This window comes from Carex rostrata, chromosome 23 (genome assembly GCF_964058835.1).
Source record: "Carex rostrata chromosome 23, lpCarRost1.2, whole genome shotgun sequence".
Lineage (NCBI taxonomy): Eukaryota > Viridiplantae > Streptophyta > Magnoliopsida > Poales > Cyperaceae > Carex > Carex rostrata.
Genome location: NC_135940.1, coordinates 7103001 through 7129834, shown reverse-complemented (window position 1 = coordinate 7129834; position 26834 = coordinate 7103001). Strand labels below are relative to the sequence as shown.

Genomic DNA, 26834 nt, shown 5'->3' with positions numbered 1-26834 from the left:
TAATAAAAATTTCCAAGAAATTAGCGCAGATTAAAACGTAAAGGAGGCTAATTAAGTGCGAACAGGTAAATAAGAAAACAACTGCGAAACCGACATTTGACTCGATGACAGAGCTTTGTCCATGAGCTGAAATGGATATCAAATATCAATAAAGCCCATATGTGAAACTATATATGAAATCTTGATCTCAGTAACCAACATTCAAGACCGTATTTTTATAATTTATATAGACCACTACTGCAGGGCATGTAGCCTGATGTCTGCTTAAACCATCATTGGTCATATGCTTAAGCAGAGGAATAGAAGTTTGACTTATCAATAATCAACAATTATCACAAAATAAGTTTTGGTTAAATTACTAATTCATAATTAAACAAACCCCGGTACGTACCAAGGGTGTTTTTATTCAATCAACTGTATGCAATATCCAACAATCATTTACACAATGAATATATAATCTATAACGAATAGCTCAAAATTAATCAAGCGCTAGAATACACATGGAGCGAGGCAAATGATAATTAATTAATTTATTAGTTATAAGGTGAAGTTGCTTGTCCAAACTTGGACATCAGAAGCTGGATGACTGACGCATCGACCTGGAACGTCTTTGTCAGAACATCAATTGGAATTGATGGTTTTGACCCGAACAAGGTTAACGGAGCCAACACAACTCCCGGCAACTGGCTGTTAAAAGCCGTGATAGCCACCCCATTTTCTTTCCCGGTGTTGTACTGGAAATGAATGAGTCCTCGGGGGATAATGAAGCTCTCACCAGCCTTCACAACTTTCGAATAGAAAACATCCGCGGTGCTGATGAAACCAACAAGCATTTCTCCTTGAACAACAAATCCAATTTCAGAAGCACGGGGGTGGCTATGGAGAGGGTTGACACCACCTGGAGCTAAGTCAACACGGTTCATGGAGAGACCGAGCGTATTCAAGCCCGGAAAGGTCTGAACACTGCCTGCTGTAATATTGGATCCAAACATGTTATTGGTGTTTCCTGCCACAGCGAGTCCGCTGAAGAAGAAATCCTCGGAGGCAACATTAGAAGCCGGTTTGCAAGGGAAACCGTTGACAGTGATGTCGGATTTTAAGTCAGCGACACAGAAATCTTGGAGAGGATCAGGGTCGGCGCGGCATGAGGTGAAGATGAAGACAGTGAGAGAAAGGAGCAACATGGATCTTAATGGGGCCATTGTTGCTTTTTGTGTTCTTTGTGTGTGTTTTAATTAATTATTGTGCTTGTAAGGATTGTGATGAGTGCTTTAGCTAGGTACGTGGTTGGTTCTTTTATAGGGAGTGATGCGAGGAATCGTTCAAAAACGATTGAAAAGTTGGTGTTTGAATCGTTCGATAGAACGGGAAAAGTAATTAAAGTAATGTAGTTGGTAATAAGTAATAACTAATTAACCCCAGAAGCCGACTTCTGACTTTCGATAAAAAAAATTGGAGCAGATAATTAGTAGACTCAGTCCTTATCTTTGACTTTTTGTAGTGTGTTATTTTATTGTTATCAGTCCAGACCTCTTCCTTTTAGTGGGAACAGAGCTAGCGTAACGAGGAGAGGTACGAAGCTTTCTGGAATTGAAGATATTACGCCTACATACTAGGATTAGAAAAGGAAACGGTAAACTAGTTGGGTGGATTTTTTTTTTTTTCATAATGTGGTAATGTTTGAGTAGAACTAGGGTGCTCTTAAGCTCACCAAAGTTTTGGTGAGTTTAACTCTAAAACTCATCAAATTAATTTCAAATGACGAATCCGAACCGTTGAAACCCGCCTACCTTACGTGTGATGCATCTACATGTGATTTTTTTAAACAGTCAAATTAATTTAGTATAAAGTCAAGCGGTCAAAAAACGTTCAAAATATGAATGCACTAAAATTAATTTATTAACCTTCTAATTTTGACCGCTTGACTTTATACTAAATTAATTCGAATGTTTAAAAATTTCCCATGTAGATGCATCACACGTAAGGTAGGCGGGTTTCAACGGTTCGGATTCGTCATTTGAAATCAATTTGATGAGTTTCAGAATTAAGCTCACCAAAGTTTTGGTGAGCTTAAGAGCACCCTAGTTCTACTCGTAATGTTTAGTGAATCCGTATTCTCCCAGCTACCTGACTCAAGCAAATTATAAATGGACGACCCAGATTAATCTCAACTGGGCCGAAATCAATCCGGTGCTTATAAAAACTATAGGCAGTCCGTTTTGAGATTCGTGCCAAGTTAAAAGAATTAATTTGGACCGTCCGTTTATAATTTGTTTAAGTCAGGTACCTGGGATGATCAAATTCATGTTCAGTGATATTTGTGGAATGTTTCCATATATATTCGTCCATCAAATCACTTTTGAAAATCACCAACTTTATCAAAGCCTAGATATCTTTGTCCTCGAACTGTCCATACAAAATTTTCTCGCAAACTCCTCAAAACTACTGATCATAAACACCTAAAAACAATCAGAAGGTCGGGGGTTCACAACGGATCCACTTTGGATCACAACATACCTCCTTCGATTAGACTAACTAATCACATATGTATCTAATTTTACATCAAGCACCGAGTCGATCTCGTGATATACTAATTAATTAATAAAGGTTTATGTCAAATTGATCAGAAGAAAAGTTTTTTTTTTTTTTTTATCTATATTCATGAATTGTTTTGCAGAGATTTTTTAATTGAAAAGTAGAGTTTGTCATTTTTAAAAAAATTTCTAAACCAATAAAATATTTACGGAATTGAGAATTGAAGTTCTTCGCTCTCATTTGGTGAGCTTAATATACACACAGTAGTTATAGTATTCCAAACTATAGTTTGGGATGTGGTTGTGTGCAAGGGACTTTGGCAGAGTCATGTCCGTATTGAGAATTGTACAGACCGAGTTAGGATTGTACAAATCTAAACCGTTTCATAAATCTAAACGTGCGGTTTGTGTGAATTTTAATCAAATAATTTAGATTCGGTTTAATTAAAATAAGACTATGTCAAAAAAATTATGGACCAAAAATGCACCCCCTACTAATTGGATAACTTCAATTTTGGTACAAATTTTGACAAGACAGTTTTTAATTTATGCAGAGATCATGATAGACAAAGCAGGACAGTTTTCACTTTATTATCTTTGCTATGTCTGAATTAAAAACTGCTTTGTCAAAATGTGTACCCTCAATTCCGGTAAGCTCCTTGTTAGTTGTGTTCCGACTAAAAAGGAAGTAAATTTGGACAGCTAACATAGTGCAAAAAGTCAGATTACGCAAAGGACTAAGTCTACTGATCTTATCATTTTAGATCGGTTTAATTTGTTGAATTTTGAGAACAAAAAAAAAAAATACTAATCTTATTGATTTATGATATGATTTCAATATCTTACACGGCTCTTATTTATATGCTACAGGATTTACACAGGACCACTAAAATATTTTTATATTACAAGATTTATTATATACTAATTAATACTACTTGATCTCTACTTAATTTTCTATTGATATAATTGATTTCTAATTTATCTGTCATCAATGTAATTAATATTTTTAATCTTCAAAATATTTTATTGATTATCTGCTCCCAATTTGTATGAAATTGAAAAGTCGACTTCTGGTTAATTAGTCATCACCAACTACATGACTTTAATTAATTTTCCTATTTGATTAAGCAAATCAAACACTTAACTTTTCAATCGTTTTTGAACGATTCCTCGCATCACTCCCTATAAAAGGACTACCCACGTACCTAGAGCACTCATCCCAAACCTTACCAGCAAACTAAAACAATGGCCCCTTTAAGATCCCTGTTGCTCCTTTCTCTCACTGTCTTCATCTTCACCTTCTGCCGTGCCGACCCTGATCCTCTTCAAGATTTTTGCGTCGCTGACTTACAATCCGACATCACTGTCAACGGCTTCCCTTGCAAACCAGCTTCTAATGTTGTCGCCAATGATTTCTTCTTCAGCGGACTTGCTGTCGCAGGAAACACAAATAACATGTTTGGATCCAATGTGACACAAGGCAGTGTTCAGAGCTTTCCTGGCCTGAACACCCTTGGTCTCTCCATGAACCGTGTTGACTTAGCTCCAGGTGGTGTCAACCAGCTCCATAGCCACCCCCGTGCTTCTGAAATCGGATTCGTTGTTCAAGGAGAAATGCTTGTTGGTTTCATCAGCACCGCAAATGTTTTCTATTCGAAAGTTGTGAAGGCTGGTGAGAGCTTCATTATCCCCCGAGGACTCATTCATTTCCAGTACAACACTGGGAAAGAAAATGGGGTGGCTATCACCGCTTTTAACAGCCAGTTGCCAGGAGTTGTGTTGGCTCCGCAAACCTTGTTCGGGTCAAAACCAGCAATTCCGATTGATGTGCTCACAAAGACTTTCCAGGTCGACGCGTCAGTCATCCAGCTTCTGATGTCCAAGTTTGGACAAGCAACTTGACCTTATAACTAATAAATTAATTAATTATCATTTGCCCCGCTCCATGTGTATTCTAGCGCTTGATTAATATTGAGCTATTTGTTATAGATTATATATTCATTGTGTAAATGATTGTTGGATATAAACATAACAGTTGATTGAATAAAAGCACCCTTGGTACGTACTGGGGTTTGTTTGTGAATTAGTATTTTAGCCAAAACATTTTTTGTGGCAACTATCGATTACTGAAAATTCGAACTTCTATTCTCCAGCATTAGCATATGACCAGTGTTTAAGCAGACTGCATGTACTGCAGTACTTGTATACGGCCTTGTATTTTTATTACTGAGATCAATATTTCACAGTTTCACACACGGGCTTATTCATGTCCCAATATTAGATTAATTTTGAATCCGAATTTCAGCTTATGGACAAAGCCCAGTAATCAAGCCGAAGGTCTGTTTCACAGTTGTTTTCTTATTTAGGCAAATTCAGAACACTACTAGTAGTCTTTTTCCGACGCTTAATTAAGAAAAAAAATCTTTACTTAGAATACTACAAATCATTAGTATGGTCATTTTTTTTTCTTTTCACTGTAATCTATTGATGACATGTACGATAGAATAATCTATTTTTTTTCGACTCCTCGATTCTTCAAGGATAGAATACTACAAAATAGAAATCATCTCAGAATTTCACTAATACAATTTTAATATTACACAATAAGCTTTCACAGCAATAAACAATCAAATTGAATAAACCGGGTTGCATAACAAACCTTTATTTGCCAACACCACAAACAAATATAAAACAACCACTAATAAAAAGAAAATAAATAAAAACACAAATTACCTCTCATATGGACACACTATGTTACGATCGTAGGCAGAATTGGGTTGGATTCATGCCAATTTTGACTTAGTCAAACAGAACGGAGGAGAAATAAGAGATCGGGGCAGTTCGGGCATAGCAACGGTCAGCGAAATTAAATCAGATGGAGCACTGACAATGGGACCGGTTTGTAAGAAAGGGAAGTCGACCGTTGAAGCAACTGAAGCATTTAAACAAATAAATGTCCACTGTGTAGCGGACCCAACGTGTCAGAAGGAGAAGAGTCCACATAGGTGCTGAGATGGCAAGTAGAGATTCAATCAAGCAATCCAACCAAAGGATTGGATTGGTTCCAGCTCAGGAAGCTTCGCTTATAGAAACATAATTAATCTAGGGATTAGAATTATGAAATCCATTGTTTGATCTTTACAATTTTTCTAGTCTTTATGTTTCTGTTATTCTTCTGTACTATTTACCAGTTCAATTAAATTCATAGTTTTTATCAATTAAAGTTGTGTTTTATTGTGTCAATTTGGATTGAGGGTCGTTACAGGTGGTATCAGAGCACTAAAGATCACATCTGGGAGGAAGACATACGATCGCCACGAATATCAAACAACCAGCAATGCCGATTACAACACGCAGCAGCACGAGCAACAACGAGACAGCTATGGATTTAGCAACATTAACCTCTAGATTCTTGCAAGCGGAAGACCGTTTCAGTCATTTGGAGAGTCAGCTGGAAGCACAGAGACAGCAGCTCAATGCCTGCACTCAAGCGACGAGCAACAACACTCATGCGATTGCTACAATAGACAAGAAGATGGATGCCACTTCCAGACAACTCATTGAATTGACTCAAGCCAACAGTCACCAGCTTGCGAAGTTGCTAGCAGCGCTTCAAGGACGGAATGGCAATACGATTCCAACTGCTCCTGGAAGCAGTAACACCGGATTCCATAATGACAGACATGAAGACGAGAGCGGCAATTCAAGAAGGGAAGGAATTCTTTTGCAAGATGGAATCTTGGAGCAAGATCCTCCAAGAGGAGAGGAAATCCGCCAAGAAAAGCGACAGATTGAGCACGGCACTACTAAATTCAACCTTCCTCGAGTCGATTTTTCAATTTTTACAGGACTTAAGCCTAGTTCATGGGTCGATTGCTGCAATTTCTACTTTGATATGTATCAGGTGCCTGATGAGTATAAATCACGAATGGCGGCTATGCACTTCACAGGACCAGCAGATGATTGGTACCGATGCTTCAAGGTCTCCAATCCCCAACCTCCATGGCCAATTCTGGTGGAAGAAGTGCTGAACTACTTTGCTCACAACACGAGCAATGCAGTTGATGAATTTAAGAAAGTGCACCAATCTGGAGATCTAGAGGAGTACATTGCAAACTTCCTGCAAACAAGGGCTAGGCTCACTTATAAAAGGAAAATAACCAGTGAAGATTTTTTTGTTGAGGGTTTCATAAGTGGGTTAAAGGATGAATTAAGGCACACCATTGAAATGTTTAATCCAAGCACTGTCAATGATGCAATTAGGTTTGCTAGGAAAATAGAGTTATCCATTGATAGTACCATTAAGAGGGTTATTACAGTGGTAAAGCCTTTACAGTACCAGCATAGAAACACCTACCCCTTGACTGATAATAGATGGAAAGAAAAAAGACTAGTAATACGAAGACTAAATGCCACACTTGAAGTACCTAGAATCATGAATAAACCATCTAATACCCTGAGTTTAGACCAGAAAAGATTGCTAGGGCTATGCTTTAAGTGTGGGGAAAAATGGCACCAAGGGCATACGTGTCAAATTAAGTCTTTAAATGCCATAGAAGCTGAGGAAGAAATTAATACTGATCTAAATCACCTGGAATTAGTAAATGACAGCCCAAAGGGGAAATTTGATGATTTTATTGAATTTGAGGAAGGGGAACAAGCAATAGTTAATTTGTGCAATGGTGAGTATAATTCTTCAATGACATTTAAAGGCAAAATTGGTACCATACCCATTTGTGCACTAATGGACAGTGGCAGCACTCACTCATTCATTCACCCTAACTTAGTGCATAATCTGAATCTAGAACTAACCAAATCAAATCCCTTGACAGTAAGAGTTGCAAATGGCCATAAGATGCAAACTGATGAAATATGCAAAAAAAACTCAAGTTTTATTTACAAAATCATGAGTTTAGTGCGGATTTGAGGGTATTAGATGTTCAGGGGCATGATCTCCTCCTTGGCATGAATTGGTTAACCAAGTTGGGTCCCACTCTAGTTGATTGGAATAAAGGCTCTATGAAATTGAAGAGGGATGGCAACTTCATCAAGTTAGAAGATGAAGATGTGGAATCTAAATTAAGATTACTCACCCTCACTGAACAAGGGAAGGGACACTTGAAGTTAAAGCATGAGGAGGGAGAAGTATTACTGGCACAGATTTTCAACATGGAAGAACAGGTAGAGAGGGAGGTACACCCCTCTTTTATACAAGTACTGACTGAATGTGCTGATCTGTTTGTAGAGCCTACTGTACTACCACCAAAAAGGGATATTGACCATAGAATTCCTCTTAAACCAGATTCTAAACCAATTAATCTTAGGCCTTATAGATTCTCTCATTTTCAGAAACTTGAAATAGACAAAATAATTGAAGAATTGCTTAAGAACTGTTTCATTCAACCATCATGTAGCCCTTACTCCCACCCATCCTTCTAGTAAAAAAGAAGGACAATTCTTGGAGGATGTGTGTAGATTATAGAAAATTGAATGAAAACACCATTAAGAACAAATATCCAATACCAATTATTGATGACCTCTTAGATGAAATAAAACATGCTAGGGTGTTTACCAAACTGGATTTAAGGTCGGGTTACCATCAAATTAGGATGCATGAGGAGGATATTTATAAAACATCATTCCATACACATGAGGGCCTTTATGAATTTAGAGTAATGCCTTTTGATTTAACAAATGCACCAGCATCATTCCAAGCACTTATGAACACAATTTTCAAGCCCTATTTAAGGAAATTTATTTTAGTATTCTTTGATGACATTATGATATATAGCACTGATCTTGAGATGCATGTAGAGTATGTTAAATTGGCTTTTGAAGTGTTGAGACAAAACCAACTGTTTTTAAAGAGGAGCAAATGTGATATAGCAGTAGAGCAATTAGAGTACTTAGGCCATATAATTTCAAAAAATGGTGTAGCAACAGATCCAAAGAAAATAGAAGCCATGTCCAATTGGCCAACACCAAGCAATGTTAAAGCACTGAGAGGATTTTTAGGCTTAACTGGGTATTATAGAAAATTTGTTAAGAATTATGGTACCATTGCTAAACCACTAACTGAGCTGTTGAAAAAGAATGCCTTTCAGTGGACTAAAGAAGCACAGGAGGCCTTTGAAACACTTAAATTGGCTATGACACAAGCTCCAGTGCTTGCTTTACCTGATTTTAACCAAACCTTTGTAGTAGAAACTGATGCTAGTAATCATGATATAGGTGGTGTCTTAATTCAAAACAAGAAACCTATTGCATTCTTGAGTAAGAAACTAGGTCCAAAGAATCAATTACTCTCAACTTATGAAAAAGAATTTCTAGCACTTCTAACAGCCACCATTAAGTGGAGACATTATTTAATGGGAAGCAAATTCATTATCAAAACTGATCATATTAGCCTTAAATATTTTATTAGAACAGAAAACCAACACTGCAAGCCAACATAAGGGGCTAAGTAAGTTACTGGGGTTAGATTATACCATTGAATATAAAAAGGGGAATGAAAATCTTGTTGCTGATGCCCTCTCTAGACAAGAGGGGCAAAATGAGAATTTGTTTATTTGTGCAGGTTTGCATTTCCTTAGTGAGATTCGACCTCAGTGGGTTTTCGATATTCAAGCAAGCTACCTGGAAGACAATTGGATAGAAGACATCAAAGGAAAGTTGAATTTGCCACAAGATGCCACTGGTGACAATCTGTACAGTCAATACCAGCAATTAATTAGGTATAAAGGCTGAATCTGTGTTGGAAGCTCTAGAGAGTGGAGGCAAACAATTCTGAGGGAATTTCACGCATCAAACATGGGTGCCCATTCGGAAATTACAGCTACGTACCATAGGATCAAAAAGTCTTTCTATTAGCCAGGAATGAAGAAGGATGTGCATCAGTTTATTAAAGAGTGCGATGTGTGCCAGTTGAACAAACCAGAACACATTCATCCTCCGGGCCTCTTATAGCCCCTACCCACTCCAAAAGATGCATGGCTGAGCGTTGGCCTTGATTTTATCACCGGTTTACCAAAATCAGAAGGCAGAGATGTGATAATGGTTGTTGTAGACCGTTTCACAAAATACGCCCATTTCATTGCCTTATCACATCCCTATAAAGCAGCTGATGTAGCACAGGCTTACTTTGATTACGCATATAAGTTTCATGGCATGCCCCAAGATATTGTTTCTGATCGAGACCCAATATTCACAAGCAAGTTCTGGAGGGAACTTATGAGAAGAATGGGAGTTAAACTCAATCTCAGCACAGCATATCACCCTCAAACAGATGGTCAGACTGAGCATGTCAATCAATGCTTAGAGAATTATCTGCGTTGTATGACATTTGACAAGCAGAAACAATGGGCTAGATACTTGACCCTTGCGGAATGGTGGTATAATACTACCTACCATAGTGCGATACAGATGACGCCATTTGAGGCACTGTTTGGCTACACCCCACCTCAATTAGGTTTGAGCAGCGTGCCTAGAAGCCAGGTTGAGGCAGTATGCTATGGCACAATTGAAGTCCAATTTAGCCATGGCACAAAATCGCATGAAACAATATGCTGATGCGCATCGCAGCGAGAGGAAATTCGACCTTGGTGGTTGGGTTTATCTGAAATTGCAGCCTTACTGACAAAGAACAGTTGCAGGACTACGGAATCAAAAACTCAGTCCCAGATTCTATAGTCCTTATGAAGTGATTGACAAAATAGGCGACAATGCTTATAGATTAAACCTACCTGAAGGTTCAGCAATTCACCCAGTGTTTCATGTCTCTCAACTTAAGAAACGAATTGGGAGTACTCAAGCAACTACTCCTAGCTTCCCCGTAATTGGACCTGACGGGAGTATGTAGCCGTTTCCAATAGCAATGTTAGCACGAAGGATGGTTAAGAAATGAAATGCAGCGGAGACTCAAATTCTAATCCAATGGTGTAATCAAGAAGTAGAAGACGCAACATGGGAAAACTATCATTATATTGCTCAACAATTTCCAGATTTTATCCTCGAGGTCGAGAATTCTTTGAAGGAGAGGGGAATGTTACGATCGGAGGCAGAATTGGGTTGGATTCATGCCAATTTTGACTTAGTCAAACAGAACGGAGGAGAAATAAGAGATCGGGGCAGTTCGGGAATAGCAACGGTCAACGAAATTAAATCAGATGGAGCACTGACAATGGGACCGGTTTGTAAGAAAGGGATGTCGACCGTTGAAGCAACTGAAGCATTTAAACAAATAAATGTCCACTGTGTAGTGGATCCAGTGTGTCAAAAGGAGAAGAGTCCACATAGGTGCTGAGATGGCAAGCGGAGATTCAATCAAGCAATCCAATCGAAGGATCGGATTGGTTCCAGCTCAGGAAGCTTCGCTTATATAAACAGAATTAATCAAAGGATTAGAATTATGAAATCCATTATTTGATCAATTAATCTAGGGTTGGTTCCAGTTCAATTAAATTCATAGTTTTTATCAATTAAAGTTGTGTTAATTGTGTCAATCTGTATTGAGGGTCGTTACACACTATTTGGGATTCCCTTTGGAACCAACCTGCCAGTTTTACTCTTATCGGAAGTATTTGGGTATAATAATGTATACGAAAAATTTACGGGTCCATTTTGGTTCTTCAAAGTTGGATCTGCATTTAAACCCTTGATCTTCTCCTCTATTCCAATCAGTCTCTCACTAAACCTGTCAAAAGCATCCAGTGCCTTCTCATCAGATGTCCATTCTGGTGTGTCACGTTGTCCGAGGTAGACTTCATCTGAAAAATGCAGAGACAAGATCTCGATCAAGGATATTAATAATATAGTTTGTAACTGACTTGATATAGTCTTCAAAAAGACCTTATCAGGATTTTTCTTCAATTCTTCATATGCATCTGTTCCTGGTTTAGGCATTGGTTTACGAGTAACGGTCAGGCGATTCGGGAGGTATCCGGCATATGGGTACTGCCCAAAATTAACGGCTGCATGTAGAGCTGAGGCGACCCAAATTATGGTGGTGCATGTCTTGGTTAATTCCTCGACTGTTTGCATCTTGGGCCACCATTCCTCGTCTTTTTTGTCACCATGCCCAACCTCACGAATCTCCTTCCACCAAGCTTGGAGTTTTGTATCGGATTTCACCGCCAAGTCACTCGGATAGTAGAGAAAGCAGTACTCATTGACCCACGTTTCAATCGCCGACCATACAGCAAGACCATCAACAGCATATGGATAGTCCTTGATTAGTATAGAAAATTCATAAAGAGAAGCAATAGAATAGTACTTATCAAAATGGATGTAAAAAAATTGAGCATTACGGTGCAAATCTTCCTATATTTTGTTGTATTTACAAGAACATTGCCAGAGGACCATTGATTTAAGTTAGGAGGAGGAAGAAGCGTTCTTTTCCGAACGTGAGTTTCTGTGCAGGCAAGAGAAAGAAAGAACATAAAAAAAAAAATGAAAACTCCTTAATTAAGTAGCACCGGTAAAGTTGTCTATAAAAGAGCCAGAAGATGTGTAAATGTGGTATTTATGTTGAAAATATAAAGTTAATTATGTTATTAAAGTTAGGAACCCATTGAATTATGCATGCAGTGGACAAATTTTGAGGCTGATTAATGAGCGAATTTGAAAGGGCAATTCTAGATCATTCTGAGAAAATGATGAGTCTATTTGATGTGCCTTGGAGTCTAGTTTCTGTTGGTTCAAGTCTCAAGTCGTTTGGAGTTCCCTATAAAAAGTTATGGCAGTTTTAGTACCAAAGAGTCAAAATTTACTGTGCTTCACTGTTTTCTGTTTTAAGTTGTTTTGAATTCTGTTTTTGTATTAATTACTGTACGAATTTTAAGAGTCATGTCTAAGGCTATAAATAGAGTTGTATCTCAGTTGCAAAGTAAGAGAAGAACATTTGTTTAAGAGTTAATAGAAAGAAATTGTGTTCTTGTTTTCTCTTCCCTCCACCGAAATATATATCAAATACTAACAAATTGGTATCAGAGCTTGGTAAGATAAAAGAGGGTTCAACCATGGCTCAGAAGAAGAAGAAGAAAAAGAAAAAGAAAAAGAAGAAAAGAATATATGAATTGTGACTGTCGATTGGTAATCATTAAGAAAAGAGATGACCGAGAAGAAGAAAATAAAAATATGGTGAGTTGTTATTTGTTTAAAAAAAAAGTTGTGTCATTTTTTATCGAGTTTGTTGCATTTTTTAGTTTGAGTGTTTAAAAAAATATGAGTGAAGGAAGAGAAAAAAAAAATATAGTTATGAAAAAATAATGAGAGAAAAAATAGCATATTGGTTTTATTAAAAAAGTGTCAGAAAGAGAATAAAATATGGCTATTAAAAAAATGTCGGTTTAGTAAAAAAAATTGAGGAGAAAAATATAGCATGTTTAAAAAAAAGATTGTTTAGAGAGTGCTGATATTAAAAAATGCGAGAAGGAGAAAAAAGACTTGTCAATGGTTGGTGATATATATCAAGCGGCGAATGTGATTAAAGTGTGGTGAAGTTTCTACCGATGGTCTTTGTTTGAAGAATCGGTGAGTGAAGCCGACGTGAGTAATATCTCACGAGAGAACCTGCGCAATGAATGCCAGGATAAGAGAACCAGCGACACAATGAGGTGATTGCTGGAAGTGTTCGGAGACCATGAGAAGATGTGGTGTAAAACCGAGATGCGGTGTGGGTGTGAAACTCATATATACATGACCTAAAGAGTGAGGCAATTGGATGGCAGAGGAGATGAAACCACAACTGATTTTGCAAGCAAGCAAGGAGCGAAGACGCATGCTAGCTCAATGAATCGAGAAGAAGCTGTCAAAGGATGGCACTGTGATTCGCTGTGAACAATTAAGAAGTTTTGATGATGATACGAAGACAAGACAACAAGAATGATAAGTGACAAGTATCAAGGAACAGCCAAGATCGAGAGAAGATACCGCAAGTATCGTCGAGTGGGACGACGAGCATTGTGGAAGTTGAAAGCAAAACCGAGGAAGTGAAATACAAAGTTCTTCAAAAGAAAATAAGTCGATGGAAGAAGAGCCAAGGCGAAGAAGACTGAGAGGAAGCACAAGGAGGCAGCTGCGGATGACAAATAAAAAATGAAGAATAGACCGAAAATAAGTTTAAGGGGGAATGTTGAAAATATAAATTTAATTATGTTATTAAAGTTAGGAACCCGTTGAATTCTGCATGCAGTGGACAAATTTTGAGACTGATTAATGAGCGAATTTGAAAGGACAATTCTAGATCATTCTAAGAAAATGATGAGTCTATTTGATGTGCCTTGGAGTCTAGTTTCTGTTGGTTCAAGTCTCAAGTCGTTTGGAGTTCCCTATAAAATGTTATGGCAGATTTAGTACCAAAGAGTCAGAATTTACTGTGCTGCACTGTTTTCTGTTTTAAGTTGTTTTGAATTCTGTTTTTGTATTAATTACTGTACGAATTTTAAGAGTCATGTCTAAGGCTATAAATAGAGTTGTATCTCAGTTGCAAAGTAAGAGAAGAACATTTGTGTGTATAGTAACAAAAGGGAAAATCATCTCATATATTTTGAGCAAGTTGGGCCTTTATTTTAATGTAATTTATAAATTCAGTTTTTTTTTTATTCGTGTTGTTCTTTGTGATTTTTTATGGCAATTTTTCAGTTAGCATTGTTAAAGGCCTATACAACATTTTTTTTTATGTTGAATGAAACCAACTTCAAATTTTGACATGAGAACATAATAATAGTTTTCGGTGTCATGGATCTGGACCTTGCGTTTAGAGAAACTTGTTCAACTATTACGGATACAAGTACTTCTGATGAAAAAAAGGAAAAGGAAAATTGGAACAAGTCTAATCGCATGTGTCTTATGATAATGAAAAGGTTCATGAAGAGGCATTAATGAGCTCTCAAGGGGTTATAAATTTTATAATCCTACAGAACATAATGTATTTGAGACCAAAAAAAAAAAAAAAAATGCAAAAATTTTGGAGGATGTTGAGTTTGTGGGGGTGAGAAAATAATTGATTTCGAAGAGGAATATGCAAATATTTCATTAGGTGTTGCGAGTTTTGTGGATATAGATCCGAGTTTTACTCAAAACACTTGTACGGACGAAATCATTATTAAAACTCAAACTCAACAAGATGAAACAAGATAAAATAAAAATCCAGAGACGGGTGTAAGCCACTCAAGGCTGCATGAAGTTTTGGAAGATATTGTTGTAGGCCAGATTGTTTCAGACAATGCTGGAAATTCTCAAGAAAATTCAGAAGTGCCAATAAAGAAATATAATCATTCACTGACAATGACATTAGAAAATTACCCCCATTACTTAAAGATGCAAAACTCATTAGTAATGAGGAGTAATATAAAGTTCGTCTTGTCGTCAAAGATTTAAGAGATTTTTTATTTGATTTCATTTAGTGAATGCAAGCATTAACCGGCCCAAAGGAAGGTTAATGATTGTTAAAATTATGTGTATATAGAGTATAGTGATGATTATTATGTTTACATATAATCAATATTGTCGGCCCAAAAGAAGCCATATTGATTGATATGTTATTTGAATCATCAATACTCTATTTTTGAAAGTCTCTTTAAAGATCATATTGGCATTGGTTACGCATTTTAATTTGGAGGTTTAGTAGATGGATATTAAGACAACGTTTCTAAATGGTGACATTAATGAAACAATCTATATGGTGCAACTAGAAACCTATGTGCCAAGAGACGCAAAGTCTATAGTGTGCAAACTTAAGAAATTCATCTATGAACTAAAGAAAGTGTCTCAACAATGGTATTGCAAAATTACAGTGAGATTATCTCATTTGGTTTTGAGATAAATTTATTGAATGAATTTGTATACCTTAAGTTCTGTGGAAGTGAGTTTGTATTTCTGGTTTTACATGTGGATATCATATTGCTTGTCAATATTGATATAAATATGTTGCAATAAACTAAGAACTTTCTGCTAAAGAATTCATAGATGAAAGATTTTAGTGATGCATCAGTTAGCCTAGGGATTGAAACACTAAGAGATGAAATCCAAAAGTATTCTAAGTTTATCCCAAAGGAATTATATCGATAAGGTTCTCCTTAAGTATGACAAGCAAAACAGTAAACCAGCAAATAAATCTCAATAGTGAAATGAGACAATTCTAGTCTCAACAAGTGCCCCCAAGTATTATTCAGTTAATGGAACAATGCTAAAGTAAAGTAAAGTAAATGAAATAGTACAGAATGGTGAATTGAAAATAGAACATGTAGGAACAGACTCTATGTTAGAATATCATCTTACTAAGAGATTGACACCTTCTAAGTTTGAAGAGCATGTTGCTCATATGGGTGTATCTCTATCGAGAATATTCGGTTTTAGTGGGAGTCTGTTATTTGATATTTAATGTTTCTATTTTTCATTGTAATTTTGGATATATAACTTGTGACATGTAACAAGTGTTATATATATTATGAAGTTTTGACATTCTGTTTCTCATTTATGTTTGAATATTCAGTTAATTTATGAAATTCAGTTTCAAGATTTAAGTGGGAGACCAAGTTAGAAATAGGCATGTGAAGATCACAATTACATGTAATTTCTATGCTACACATCCACATCATGATTCATGTCATTCAGCTGTATTAGTAATGTGATTATTGAGGGTTTAGTTGCGAATAAATGCGACGAATGCTGCTTTAGTCCTTTACTAGTATAGTTGATGGACCGAATTGGTTTGGGAATATATATAAAAAGGGAGTAAATAAATGTGCGCACATAAGGAACACAATGCATAATTAAAAAGTCATAACATATTGCTCAAGTGGGAGATTGTTGGATTTATTGCCAACCTCGTTGGATTTAATGCCAACATTGAGCATATATGTAATCTAATTATGCATTGTTTACTGTCATATATAGTTGTCAATTAAAGTGATCAAATAAAGAAATAGACAATCAATATATTTATTAGGATGTGGTCCATAAATGTGTAGAACAATTTAGGCAAAGATCAAATCATTGATGGACTGATTCTGAAATTTGCAATTAAGGAAACCGATTCTCTAGCTGCTGCACGGATTTTGATACAGTTGCACACTTTTGATGCACGTTTTTTTTTTAAGTTGGCATGTGGCCAGAAAATCGGTTTAGGGTTAGAGTTTGGCAATATGTCAACTCTACATCTCTATATATAAGGATTGGTCCCCAAGGCACAAGGTAATCAAGAAAAGCACAGAAACTGAACATATGTTTTTCTCTTAAGAAAAATACAGTTTTGTGTGTCTTCTCTTCTTCTTCCACCATCAAAGAATAGATAAGAGAAATCCATTAGGAAAATTTGGAGAGGATTTCTCAAGGGTCACACCTTGCTGTCTTGGAAGACTTATTCCTCGACCAAACGACAAAAGGCGAGAAGGACTTCTTGCCATTGAAGACTTGTCTTGTACTCACGGAGACGGCTTGCTCTGCTATGGCTTTGGTTATTCCATGAGAAACGACATGGAATCAGGTATTATGTTCCGCACTTATGATTTATGTTTTGGGTCTCTTTGGCATAGGACGGTCCTTAGGTTAAGGTGGGGAACTGTTTCTCCTTCCCCGGGGTGTAAGTGTTTGACCCCTAGATGAGATGTAATTGTTTGATCTCTAGATAAGGCGTAATTGTTTGGCCTTTATGATTCCCCAACACAATTATCACAAAATAAGTTTTGATTAAATTACTAATTCATAATTAAACTAACCCCGGTACGTACCAAGGGTGTTTTTATTCAATCAACTGTATGCAATATCCAACAATCATATACACAATGAATGCAATCTATAACGAATAGCCCAAAATCAAGCACTAGAATACACATGCATGGAGGCAAATGCTAATTAATTAATTAGTTATAAGGTGAGGTTGCTTGTCCAAACTTGGACATCAGAAGCTGGATGACTGACGCGTCGACCTGGAACGTCTTTGTCAGAACATCAATTGGAATTGATGGTTTTGACCCGAACAAGGTTAACGGAGCCAACACAACTCCCGGCAACTGGCTGTTAAAAGCCGTGATAGCCACCCCATTTTCTTTCCCGGTGTTGTACTGGAAATGAATGAGTCCTCGGGGGATAATGAAGCTCTCACCAACCTTCACAACTTTCGAATAGAAAACATCCGCGGTGCTGATGAAACCAACAAGCATTTCTCCTTGAACAACGAATCCAATTTCAGAAGCATGGGGGTGGCTATGGAGAGGGTTGACACCACCTGGAGCTAAGTCAACACGGTTCATGGAGAGACCGAGCGTATTCAAGCCAGGAAAGGTCTGAACACTGCCTGCTGTAATATTGGATCCAAACATGTTAATGGTGTTTCCTGCCACTGCGAGTCCACTGAAGAAGAAATCCTTGGAGGCAACATTAGAAGCCGGTTTGCAAGGGAAACCGTTGACAGTGATGTCGGATTTTAAGTCAGCGACACAGAAATCTTGGAGAGGATCAGGGTCGGCGCGGCATGAGGTGAAGATGAAGACAGTGAGAGAAAGGAGCAACATGGATCTTAATGGGGCCATTGTTGCTTTTTGTGTTCTTTGTGTGTGTTTTAATTAATTATTGTGCTTGTAAGGATTGTGATGAGTGCTTTAGCTAGGTACGTGGTTGGTTCTTTTATAGGGAGTGATGCGAGGAATCGTTCAAAAACGATTGAAAAGTTGGTGTTTGAATCGTTCAATAGAACGGGAAAAGTAATTAACGTAATGTAGTTGGTAATAAGTAATAACTAATTAACCCCAGAAGCCGACTTCTGACTTTCGATAAAAAAAATTGGAGCAGATAATTAGTAGACTTAGTCCTTAGCTTTGACTTTTTTTAGTGTGTTATTTTATTGTTATCAGTCCAGACCTCTTCCTTTTAGTCGGAACAGAGCTAACGTAACGAGGAGAGGTACGAAGCTTTCTGGAATTGGAATTGAAGATATTACGCCTACATACTAGGATTAGAAAAGGAAACGGTAAACTAGTTGGGTGGATTTTTTTTTCATAATGTGGTAATGTTTAGTGAATCCGTATCCTCCCAGCTACCTGACTCAAGCAAATTATAAATGGATGGCCCAGATTAATCTCAACTGGGCCGAAATCAATCCGGTGCTTATAAAAACTATAGGCAGTCCATTTTGAGATTCGTGCCAAGTTAAAAGAATTAATTTGGACCGTCCGTTTATAATTTGCTTAAGTCAGGTACCTGGGATGATCAAATTCATGTTCAGTGATATTTGTGGAATCTTTCCATATATATTCGTCCATCAAATCACTTTTGAAAATCACCAACTTTATCAAAGCCTAGATATCTTTGTCCTCGAACTGTCCATACAAAAAATTTTAATTCTTTTATCTATATTCATGAATTGTTTTGCAGAGATTTTTTAATTAAAAAGTAGAGTTTGTCATTTTTAAAATTTTTACTAAACCAATAAAATATTTACGGAATTGAGAATTGAAGTTCTTCGCTCTCATTTGGTGAGCTTAATATACACACAGTAGTTCTAGTATTCCAAACTATAGTTTGGGATGTGGTTGTGTGCAAAGGACTTTGGCAGAGTCATGTCCGTGTTGAGAATTGTACAGACCGAGTTAGGATCGTACGAATCTAAACCGTTTCATAAATCTAAACGTGCGGTTTGTGTGAATTTTAATCAAATAATTTAGATTCGGTTTAAAATAAGACTATGTCAAAAATTTTATGGACCAAAAATGCACCCCCTACTAATTGGATAACTTCAATTTTGGTACAAATTTTGACAATACAGTTTTTAATTTATGCAGAGATCATGATAGACAAAGCAGGACAGTTTTCACTTTATTATCTTTGCTATGTATGGATTAAAAACTGCTTTGTCAAAATGTGTACCCTCAATTCCGGTAAGCTCCTTGTTAGTTTTGTTCTGACTAAAAGGAAGTAAATTTGGACAGCTAACATAGTGCAAAAAGTCAGATTACGCAAAGGACTAAGTCTACTGATCTTATCATTTTAGATCGGTTTAATTTGTTGAATTTTAAGAACAAAAAATACTAATCTTATTGATTTATGATATGATTTCAATATCTTACACGGCTCTTATTTATATGCTACAGGATTTACACAGGACCACTAAAATATTTTTATATTACAAGATTTATTATATACTAATTAATACTAATTGATCTCTACTTAATTTTCTATTGATATAATTGATTTCTAATTTATCTGTCATCAATGTAATTGATATTTTTAATCTTCAAAATATTTTATTGATTATCTGCTCCCAACTTGTATGAAATTGAAAAGTTGACTTCTGATTAATTAGTCATCACCAACTACATGACTTTAATTAATTTTCCTATTTGATTAAGCAAATCAAACACTTACTTTTCAATCATTTTTGAACGATTCCTCGCATCACTCCCTATAAAAGGACTACCCACGTACCTAGAGCACTCATCCCAAACCTTACCAGCAAACTAAAACAATGGCCCCTTTAAGATCCCTGTTGCTCCTTTCTCTCACTGTCTTCATCTTCACCTTGTGCCGTGCCGACCCTGATCCTCTTCAAGATTTTTGCGTCGCTGACTTACAATCCGACATCACTGTCAACGGCTTCCCTTGCAAACCGGCTTCTAATGTTGCCTCCAAGGATTTCTTCTTCAGCGGACTCGCTGTGGCAGGAAACACCAATAACATGTTTGGATCCAATATTACAGCAGGCAGTGTTCAGACCTTTCCTGGCTTGAATACGCTCGGTCTCTCCATGAACCGTGTTGACTTAGCTCCAGGTGGTGTCAACCAGCTCCATAGCCACCCCCGTGCTTCTGAAATCGGATTCGTTGTTCAAGGAGAAATGCTTGTTGGTTTCATCAGCACCGCAAATGTTTTCTATTCGAAAGTCGTGAAGGCTGGTGAGAGCTTCATTATCCCCCGAGGACTCATTCATTTCCAGTACAACACTGGGAAAGAAAATGGGGTGGCTATCACCGCTTTTAACAGCCAGTTGCCAGGAGTTGTGTTGGCTCCACAAACCTTGTTCGGGTCAAAGCCAGCAATTCCAATTGATGTGCTCACAAAGACTTTCCAGGTCGACGCGTCAGTCATCCAGCTTCTGATGTCCAAGTTTGGACAAGCAACTTCACCTTATAACTAATAAATTAATTAATTATCATTTGCCTCGCTCCATGTGTATTCTAGAGCTTGATTAATTTTGAGCTATTCGTTATAGATTATATATTCATTGTGTAAATGATTGTTGGATGTAAACATAATAGTTCGTTGAATAAAATCACCCTTGGTACGTACTTGGGTTTGTTTGTGAATTAGTATTTTAGCCAAAACATTTTTTGTGGCAACTATCGATTACTGAAAATTCGAACTTCTATTCTCCAGCATTAGCATATGACCAGTGTTTAAGCAGACTGCATGTACTGCAGTACTTGTATACGGCCTTGTATGTTTATTACTGAGATCAATATTTCACAGTTTCACACACGGGCTTATTCATGTCCCAATATTAGATTAATTTTGAATTATAATTTCAGCTTATGGACAAAGCCCAGTAATCAAGCCGAAGGTCTGTTTCACAGTTGTTTTCTTATTTAGGCAAATTCAGAACACTACTTGTAGTCTTTTTCCGACGCTTAATTAAGAAAAAAAATCTTTACTTAGAATACTACAAATCATTAGTATGGTCATTTTTTTTTTCTTTTCACTGTAATCTATTGATGACATGTACGATAGTATAATCTATTTTTTTTCGACTCCTCGATTCTTCAAGGATAGAATACTACAAAATAGAAATCATCTCAGAATTTCACTAATACAATTTTAATATTACACAATAAGCTTTCACAGCAATAAACAATCAAATTGAATTAACCGGGTTGCATATATAGCAGACCTTTATTTACCAACACCACAAACAAATATAAAACAACCACTAATAAAAAGGAAATAAATAAAAACACAAATTACCTCTCATATGGACACACTATTTGGGATTCCCTTTGGAACCAACCCGCCAGTTTTACTCTTATCGGAAGTATTTGGGTATAATAATGTATACGGAAAATTTACGGGTCCATTTCGATTCTTCAAAGTTGGATCTGCATTCAAACCCTTGATCTTCTCTTCTATTCCAATCAGTCTCTCACTAAACCTGTCAAAAGCATCCAGTGCCTTCTCATCAGATGTCCATTCTGGTGTGTCGCGTTGTCCGAGGTAGACTTCATCTGACGAATGCCGAGACAAGATCTCGATCAAGGATATTACTAATATAGTTTGTAACTGACTTGATATAGTCTTCAAAAAGACCTTATCAGGGTTTTTCTTCAATTCTTCATATGCATCTGTTCCTGGTTCAGGCATTGGTTTACGAGTAACGGTCGGGCGATTCGGGAGGTATCCGGCATATGGGTACTGCCCAAAATTAACAGCTGCATGTAGAGCTGAGGCAACCCAAATTATGGTGGTGCATGTCTTGGTTAATTCCTCGACTGTTTGCATCTTGGGCCACCATTCCTCGTCTTTTTTGTCGCCATGCCCAACCTCACAAATCTCCTTCCACCAAGCTTGGAGCTCTGTATCGGATTTCACCGCCGAGTCACTCGGATAGTAGAGAAAGCAGTACTCATTGACCCACGATTCAATCGCCGACCATACAACAAGACCATCAACAGCATATGGATAGTCCTTGATTAGTAAGCGAAGCTTGTAAGGGCTTGAAGGGTCTTCAACCGCAACTCCTCTACAAAAGACATATCATTGGAATTTGCGTTATTATACGATCTTACACAAGTTTAATTTGTATAGTTGTCATTTTGATCAATAGTATTCACGTTCTCAACTTCTCATAATAGCCAACTGATATATGTCAATCAAAATTGTCAAGTTATAGAACCTTACTAATTCCCAATTTAGTTAATAAATTGTATAAAATCATTGTTTCAAATAAAGAAGTTTAGAAATTTCTGAATGTATTTCTATTAAACTTAGGTGTTGTATTTCTTTGTAATGTTAAAAGTGGTTTCATATGTCATACCTCTTGATGAGATCAGCTGGTAGGCCTTGTTCTGTGAATTTCCAACTCTTATATACATCAGACGACATGGCGAGGGCATATTTCTGAGGAAAAACAGAATTTTCGACTATTCCACCGGCACTGATAAGGGCTTGGCGTGCCAATGCATTGATGTTCATTGTGTCACGGTAATGTGGGCTCATGAGCTTGTGTATTGGATGAGTGACGCTCAACTGTCTATTTGTGGCTATGATGAATGGTTCTATCACCGCATGGGTCTTGAGCCTAAATTTTTTTTGTTTGAACATGATTATTTTAAGTGTAATTTGTTTCTAATTAAATCTAATAGTAAATCCAAGTCATGATGAAATTAACAAATTGTAAATTTGTAATTGTAATCACTGAAAAAACATGAACTTAAAAACACACCAATGGCTCATAAGTTGGTGATATCCAGAGTCATTGGCTGCCACATAGGCCTTGGCCAACTGCCAAATAGATCCGTCAACTCCCTCTGATGCTGATGTGTACACCTTGCTTACTGCACCATGTTCCAACCCATCGGAGTGCGGTAGGCTTAGCTCGATAGCAAGCGGTTTGATTGTGCCATCATCTTTCAGGAACAAGAGTGTTCTGGTGGCATAGATAAAGGTTCCTTTCAATGCATTTATATTAGGTAGGTAAGGCATGATGGCATCATGATAGTCGAGTATGTATAACTTATTCTCCTTTAGTGCCTGTCAAAGAACACCCATAAGGCAATAAATAAGTTGCAAAGACCCAAAAATAAAAATAAAAATAAAAACAAATTACATGTACGACAAAAGAAATTTATCATATACCAAAAATTAACATTCATAAAGAAAATTATTGGTTTTGTACTTATAATAATGGTAGTATATCCCTCTAACTCAAATCCAGTCAGGTTGACATGGTAGAATGAGACCCGGACTATTTATTGAATTAATCTTAAAGACGCCGTGCATCTATTGCATGCCCGAAAAAATTAAAATTGCTCGGCTCTCTTCTATTAATTTATTTACCTTAAGCACTGTAAATCCATCAAGGTTATTTAGAATGTGCTCCTCCTTAATTGTGCTCGTCTGGTTTCCATATACTGTTGGATCAAGGTTGCTAGTTGGGGGGAATTCCTGTGTAGATCATGAAGTTTTGACTTATTTTCACAGTACTATATTAGTTAAAATTTTATAGATTCATTTAGAGAAAAACTCCTACATATGAATAAGAATGATGTACCTCGAGACGTCTAATGATGACCGGGTTCACGCCAGCAATCATTTCACGCCCAAATTCTTCGTCTGACCTCCAAGCAAATTTATCCTCTGTTCATTCATCAATTGATTAGAATTATTTCTTAACAAAGATTGAAGCTCCTCTGTTCATTTACCCTTGTGTACCTTTGAGCACATGCGGAGTCGGAAGTCGAAAGGCATGTCCCTCACTTCGAAACGTTTCCTTGAAGAGTTCAAATGGAATACTCTGGCGCATTTTCTCTAGCATATGCGGGTGAGGCAGGGATAACCCCCCATCATAAAGGTCGAAGGTATCATTAAACGAATCGAACTCATTTGGTGTCAGGTCAAAGATCGCACTGAGTGTAGGGAAGATAGATTGACCAATTAATTTTAAGTTATATGCAAGGAAATCGGACAACTTCAGATGGCCAAATCGTTCGTCGCGTGGCACATATATGTCTAGGCTATGCAGTACAGGTTGTTTGCTTTCGCATTTTGGATCTGCATGACAAGTTAGTTTATAATCTAAAAATAAAATTGGTTCATATTTTGCAATTTTAGTTCTCTTCTCTCGGTAATGGGCAGTTCATGGTATACTGACATGCTTGGGTGATGAGTTTGATTTTTCATTGATCCCGTCTAAATAAGGTAAGATAGGTGGCATGTTATGAGCAAACCTGTTTTGGTTGGGGGGCGACCGGTACGGCCACGGCGAGGATAGGGGTGCTCTGGCCCACCGAGAGTTGTGCGCACATGATCATCACCCTTGTCGGGGTCACCTAGGTCATTGTAGACTGCATAGCCATAGACCCGATCGCTCTCTTTTAGAGGGCCTATAACATCATCACCTCTGAGATTGATTAGCTCTTGCTGTCTATATGGCAACAATGGCCGTGGCATTTTGCTCGGTAGACATGTCTGTGAAAATTGATATATATTTTTTGAGATAGATTAATTAAATCTTAGTTCATTTACAAGTAATAACCATAAGGATCAGCTTATTGATTTAGGCTGAGCGTTTTTGTTTGCCTTTTGCTTTTAGTTGTTTCTTCTTTCTTCCATGTAAAAACTTAACCATGTATCGTTTTCTTTATTTTAATACAAACTGTTCTTTATTTTAATCATGTATCGTTTTCTTTACATTTTTTTTGAAATTTTTTTATTATTTATTATGCGAGTTTTTAAATTGTTGATTTTAATAAACAGTGAAAAAATTGAATCATTGAAAATAATGATTTTAAAATTGACTTAATAAATAGTAAAAAACTTTTAAAAAAAATTAAAATTTGGTCTCCAAGCTCATTTTATTATAGATTGAATGTTCAACGGTTTAGATCGACTATTTAGATTTTAAAAATATAAAAATCAAAACGTTTGTTCCACAGTCTACAAACAAACATTTTAATATAAACCAACTCCACTCGATATATGTACACACACAGAGAGACACACAAACTGTTCAATGGTACTTTGCCATGTAGCTTTCAAAAAAAGAGAAGGGCCATCAAATTTTTTAAAAGTTATATATAGTCCCAAATGACTGTACGTTCAAATCAGATATTGTTAAAAATAGGTTGTATTAATGCGCTTGTCCAATCACACAGTTCGGTCGGTTTGGTTAGTTCGATATTTTTGGGATCGTTTAGCAACAAAGGATTAAGAGTGAAGGATTAAAAGCTTAAGGAGCGCTAAAGAACCAATGTTCGATTGTCTTAATCCGTGGGTTTTGTTAAGGAAGCTAAAGGAAGGGATATGGGTGCTTTAAAGTCCGGGCAGAGGATTAAGATCCGGGTAAAATGAAGCTAAAGGAGGTGTTCTTAATCCGCGCTAAAGAACCGGTGTTCGGTAGGATTAAGCGGTTAAGGAAGCTAAAGAAAGCGTATTAAGCCTTAAGGAGGCTTAATCCTTTGCTGCCGAACGACCCCTTCAGGTTTGAAAATCCTAAACCGAACCAAATATAAAAACCGAAGCAATTCAAAAATTCAACCAAACTTTTTATAAAACCATCGTTTGATTGTCCAGTCTTATAATAAGAGGGCACCGGAATTTAATTTCTTGACCTAATTTTTTTTTTTAGTTTTGTAATCTAAAAAAAAAAAAAACTGGAACCTAAAAGTATTCCTTGAAAGGCTGAAATTTTAAATAGCGGTTATTGAATAGTTCTTATTTTTTTAATTCTCCTTTTTTTTCTAGCTGAAAATTTATATACACCTGAATTTTAAATTCCGGCTCTCCTAAATCTCAATTTTTTTTGAGAGAAAATGTGGAGTAGTTTTCAAATTTTGTTTTATGTCTTAAATAGAAAAAATCGGCTGTACAAAATATGTTGGTCTATATATTAAAAAAATCAATTATGGAAGGACCCTACTAATTAACTGGATAATACAATATTTATTAATATGGTTTATTAATGTTTGAGTTTCTCAGTTACCTATATATACTGTCCAGAAAAAAAGAGATATTCCACTACTACTTTTACCATAAATGAATTCCATTTCTCTTAATTTCAGGTCAAACGCGTAACTCATCCCTTAAGACATTTAGGAACTAAAAAAATAAAAAATTAGAAGCCCTCAATAAATTACAGTTGTTTAATTTTATTTCATAAAAGAAGCTAATTAAAAATATCTAAAAGACGCAGGTTTTGTAATTTATTTTATTAATTACATTATGCAATTTTATTTTATTAGAACCCGTGTACTTAGTAGTAATTAGTACTACGTGTTACGAATTTATTTGCACCAAGTAGCCGGGCTACAGAAGATCCAAAATCTTTTAGCTCCAATTTTCGAGAATAACATGTTAGATTAATTATTATTAAGTAGTCTAAATAATGGATATAAATGTTTGAGAATTTTTAGTCTTAAGGTCATAAAATAAATTTTGAAACTCTAGGTGCCATTTAATTGAGAGTTACAATTTTTTTGATTATCCAATGTTAATAGCAAACTAAATTTAATTTGTTCATTTGCAATCAAATATACCGGATTAAAGATAAACAAAAATAATATAATTAAGTTTTATGTCTGCTCATTAAAAGTAATT

The 26834-nt window shown here is 36.5% G+C and overlaps 6 protein-coding genes and 1 pseudogene across 6 annotated transcripts; 3 read left to right on the top strand and 4 right to left on the bottom strand.

Annotated features, from left to right (window-relative positions):
* Positions 1-369: 369 nt before the first annotated feature.
* LOC144574784 (germin-like protein 3-8) lies at positions 370-18121 on the bottom strand. The gene is made up of 2 exons (XM_078324850.1): positions 17365-18121; positions 370-471 (listed from the first exon to the last, which is right to left on the bottom strand). The coding sequence occupies exon 1, from the start codon at positions 18062-18064 to the stop codon at positions 17396-17398; it is 669 nt and encodes a 222-aa protein (XP_078180976.1). The 5' UTR covers positions 18065-18121; the 3' UTR covers positions 370-471; positions 17365-17395.
* Positions 480-1259, bottom strand: LOC144574785 (germin-like protein 3-8). The gene has a single exon (XM_078324851.1). The coding sequence runs from the start codon at positions 1200-1202 to the stop codon at positions 534-536; it is 669 nt and encodes a 222-aa protein (XP_078180977.1). The 5' UTR covers positions 1203-1259; the 3' UTR covers positions 480-533.
* On the top strand, positions 3742-4612 carry LOC144574871 (germin-like protein 3-7). Its single transcript, XM_078324958.1, has one exon. The coding sequence runs from the start codon at positions 3780-3782 to the stop codon at positions 4434-4436; it is 657 nt and encodes a 218-aa protein (XP_078181084.1). The 5' UTR covers positions 3742-3779; the 3' UTR covers positions 4437-4612.
* Positions 5872-9281, top strand: LOC144574637 (uncharacterized). The gene is made up of 4 exons (XM_078324650.1): positions 5872-7365; positions 7479-7727; positions 7949-8807; positions 8959-9281. The coding sequence occupies exons 1-4, from the start codon at positions 5872-5874 to the stop codon at positions 9279-9281; spliced, it is 2925 nt and encodes a 974-aa protein (XP_078180776.1).
* Positions 11052-13313, bottom strand: LOC144574636 (linoleate 9S-lipoxygenase 1 pseudogene; annotated as a pseudogene).
* A 1850-nt stretch (positions 18122-19971) lies between the features above and the next one.
* Positions 19972-20890, top strand: LOC144574933 (germin-like protein 3-8). Its single transcript, XM_078325037.1, has one exon. It carries the CDS (start codon positions 19996-19998, stop codon positions 20662-20664), a length of 669 nt encoding a protein of 222 aa, XP_078181163.1. The 5' UTR covers positions 19972-19995; the 3' UTR covers positions 20665-20890.
* Positions 20891-21491: 601 nt separating this feature from the next.
* LOC144574635 (putative linoleate 9S-lipoxygenase 4) lies at positions 21492-24867 on the bottom strand. Its single transcript, XM_078324648.1, has 8 exons — positions 24826-24867; positions 24467-24707; positions 23952-24290; positions 23791-23876; positions 23577-23684; positions 22963-23270; positions 22555-22818; positions 21492-22260 (listed from the first exon to the last, which is right to left on the bottom strand). Exons 1-8 carry the CDS (start codon positions 24865-24867, stop codon positions 21492-21494), a joined length of 2157 nt encoding a protein of 718 aa, XP_078180774.1.
* Positions 24868-26834: the final 1967 nt, after the last annotated feature.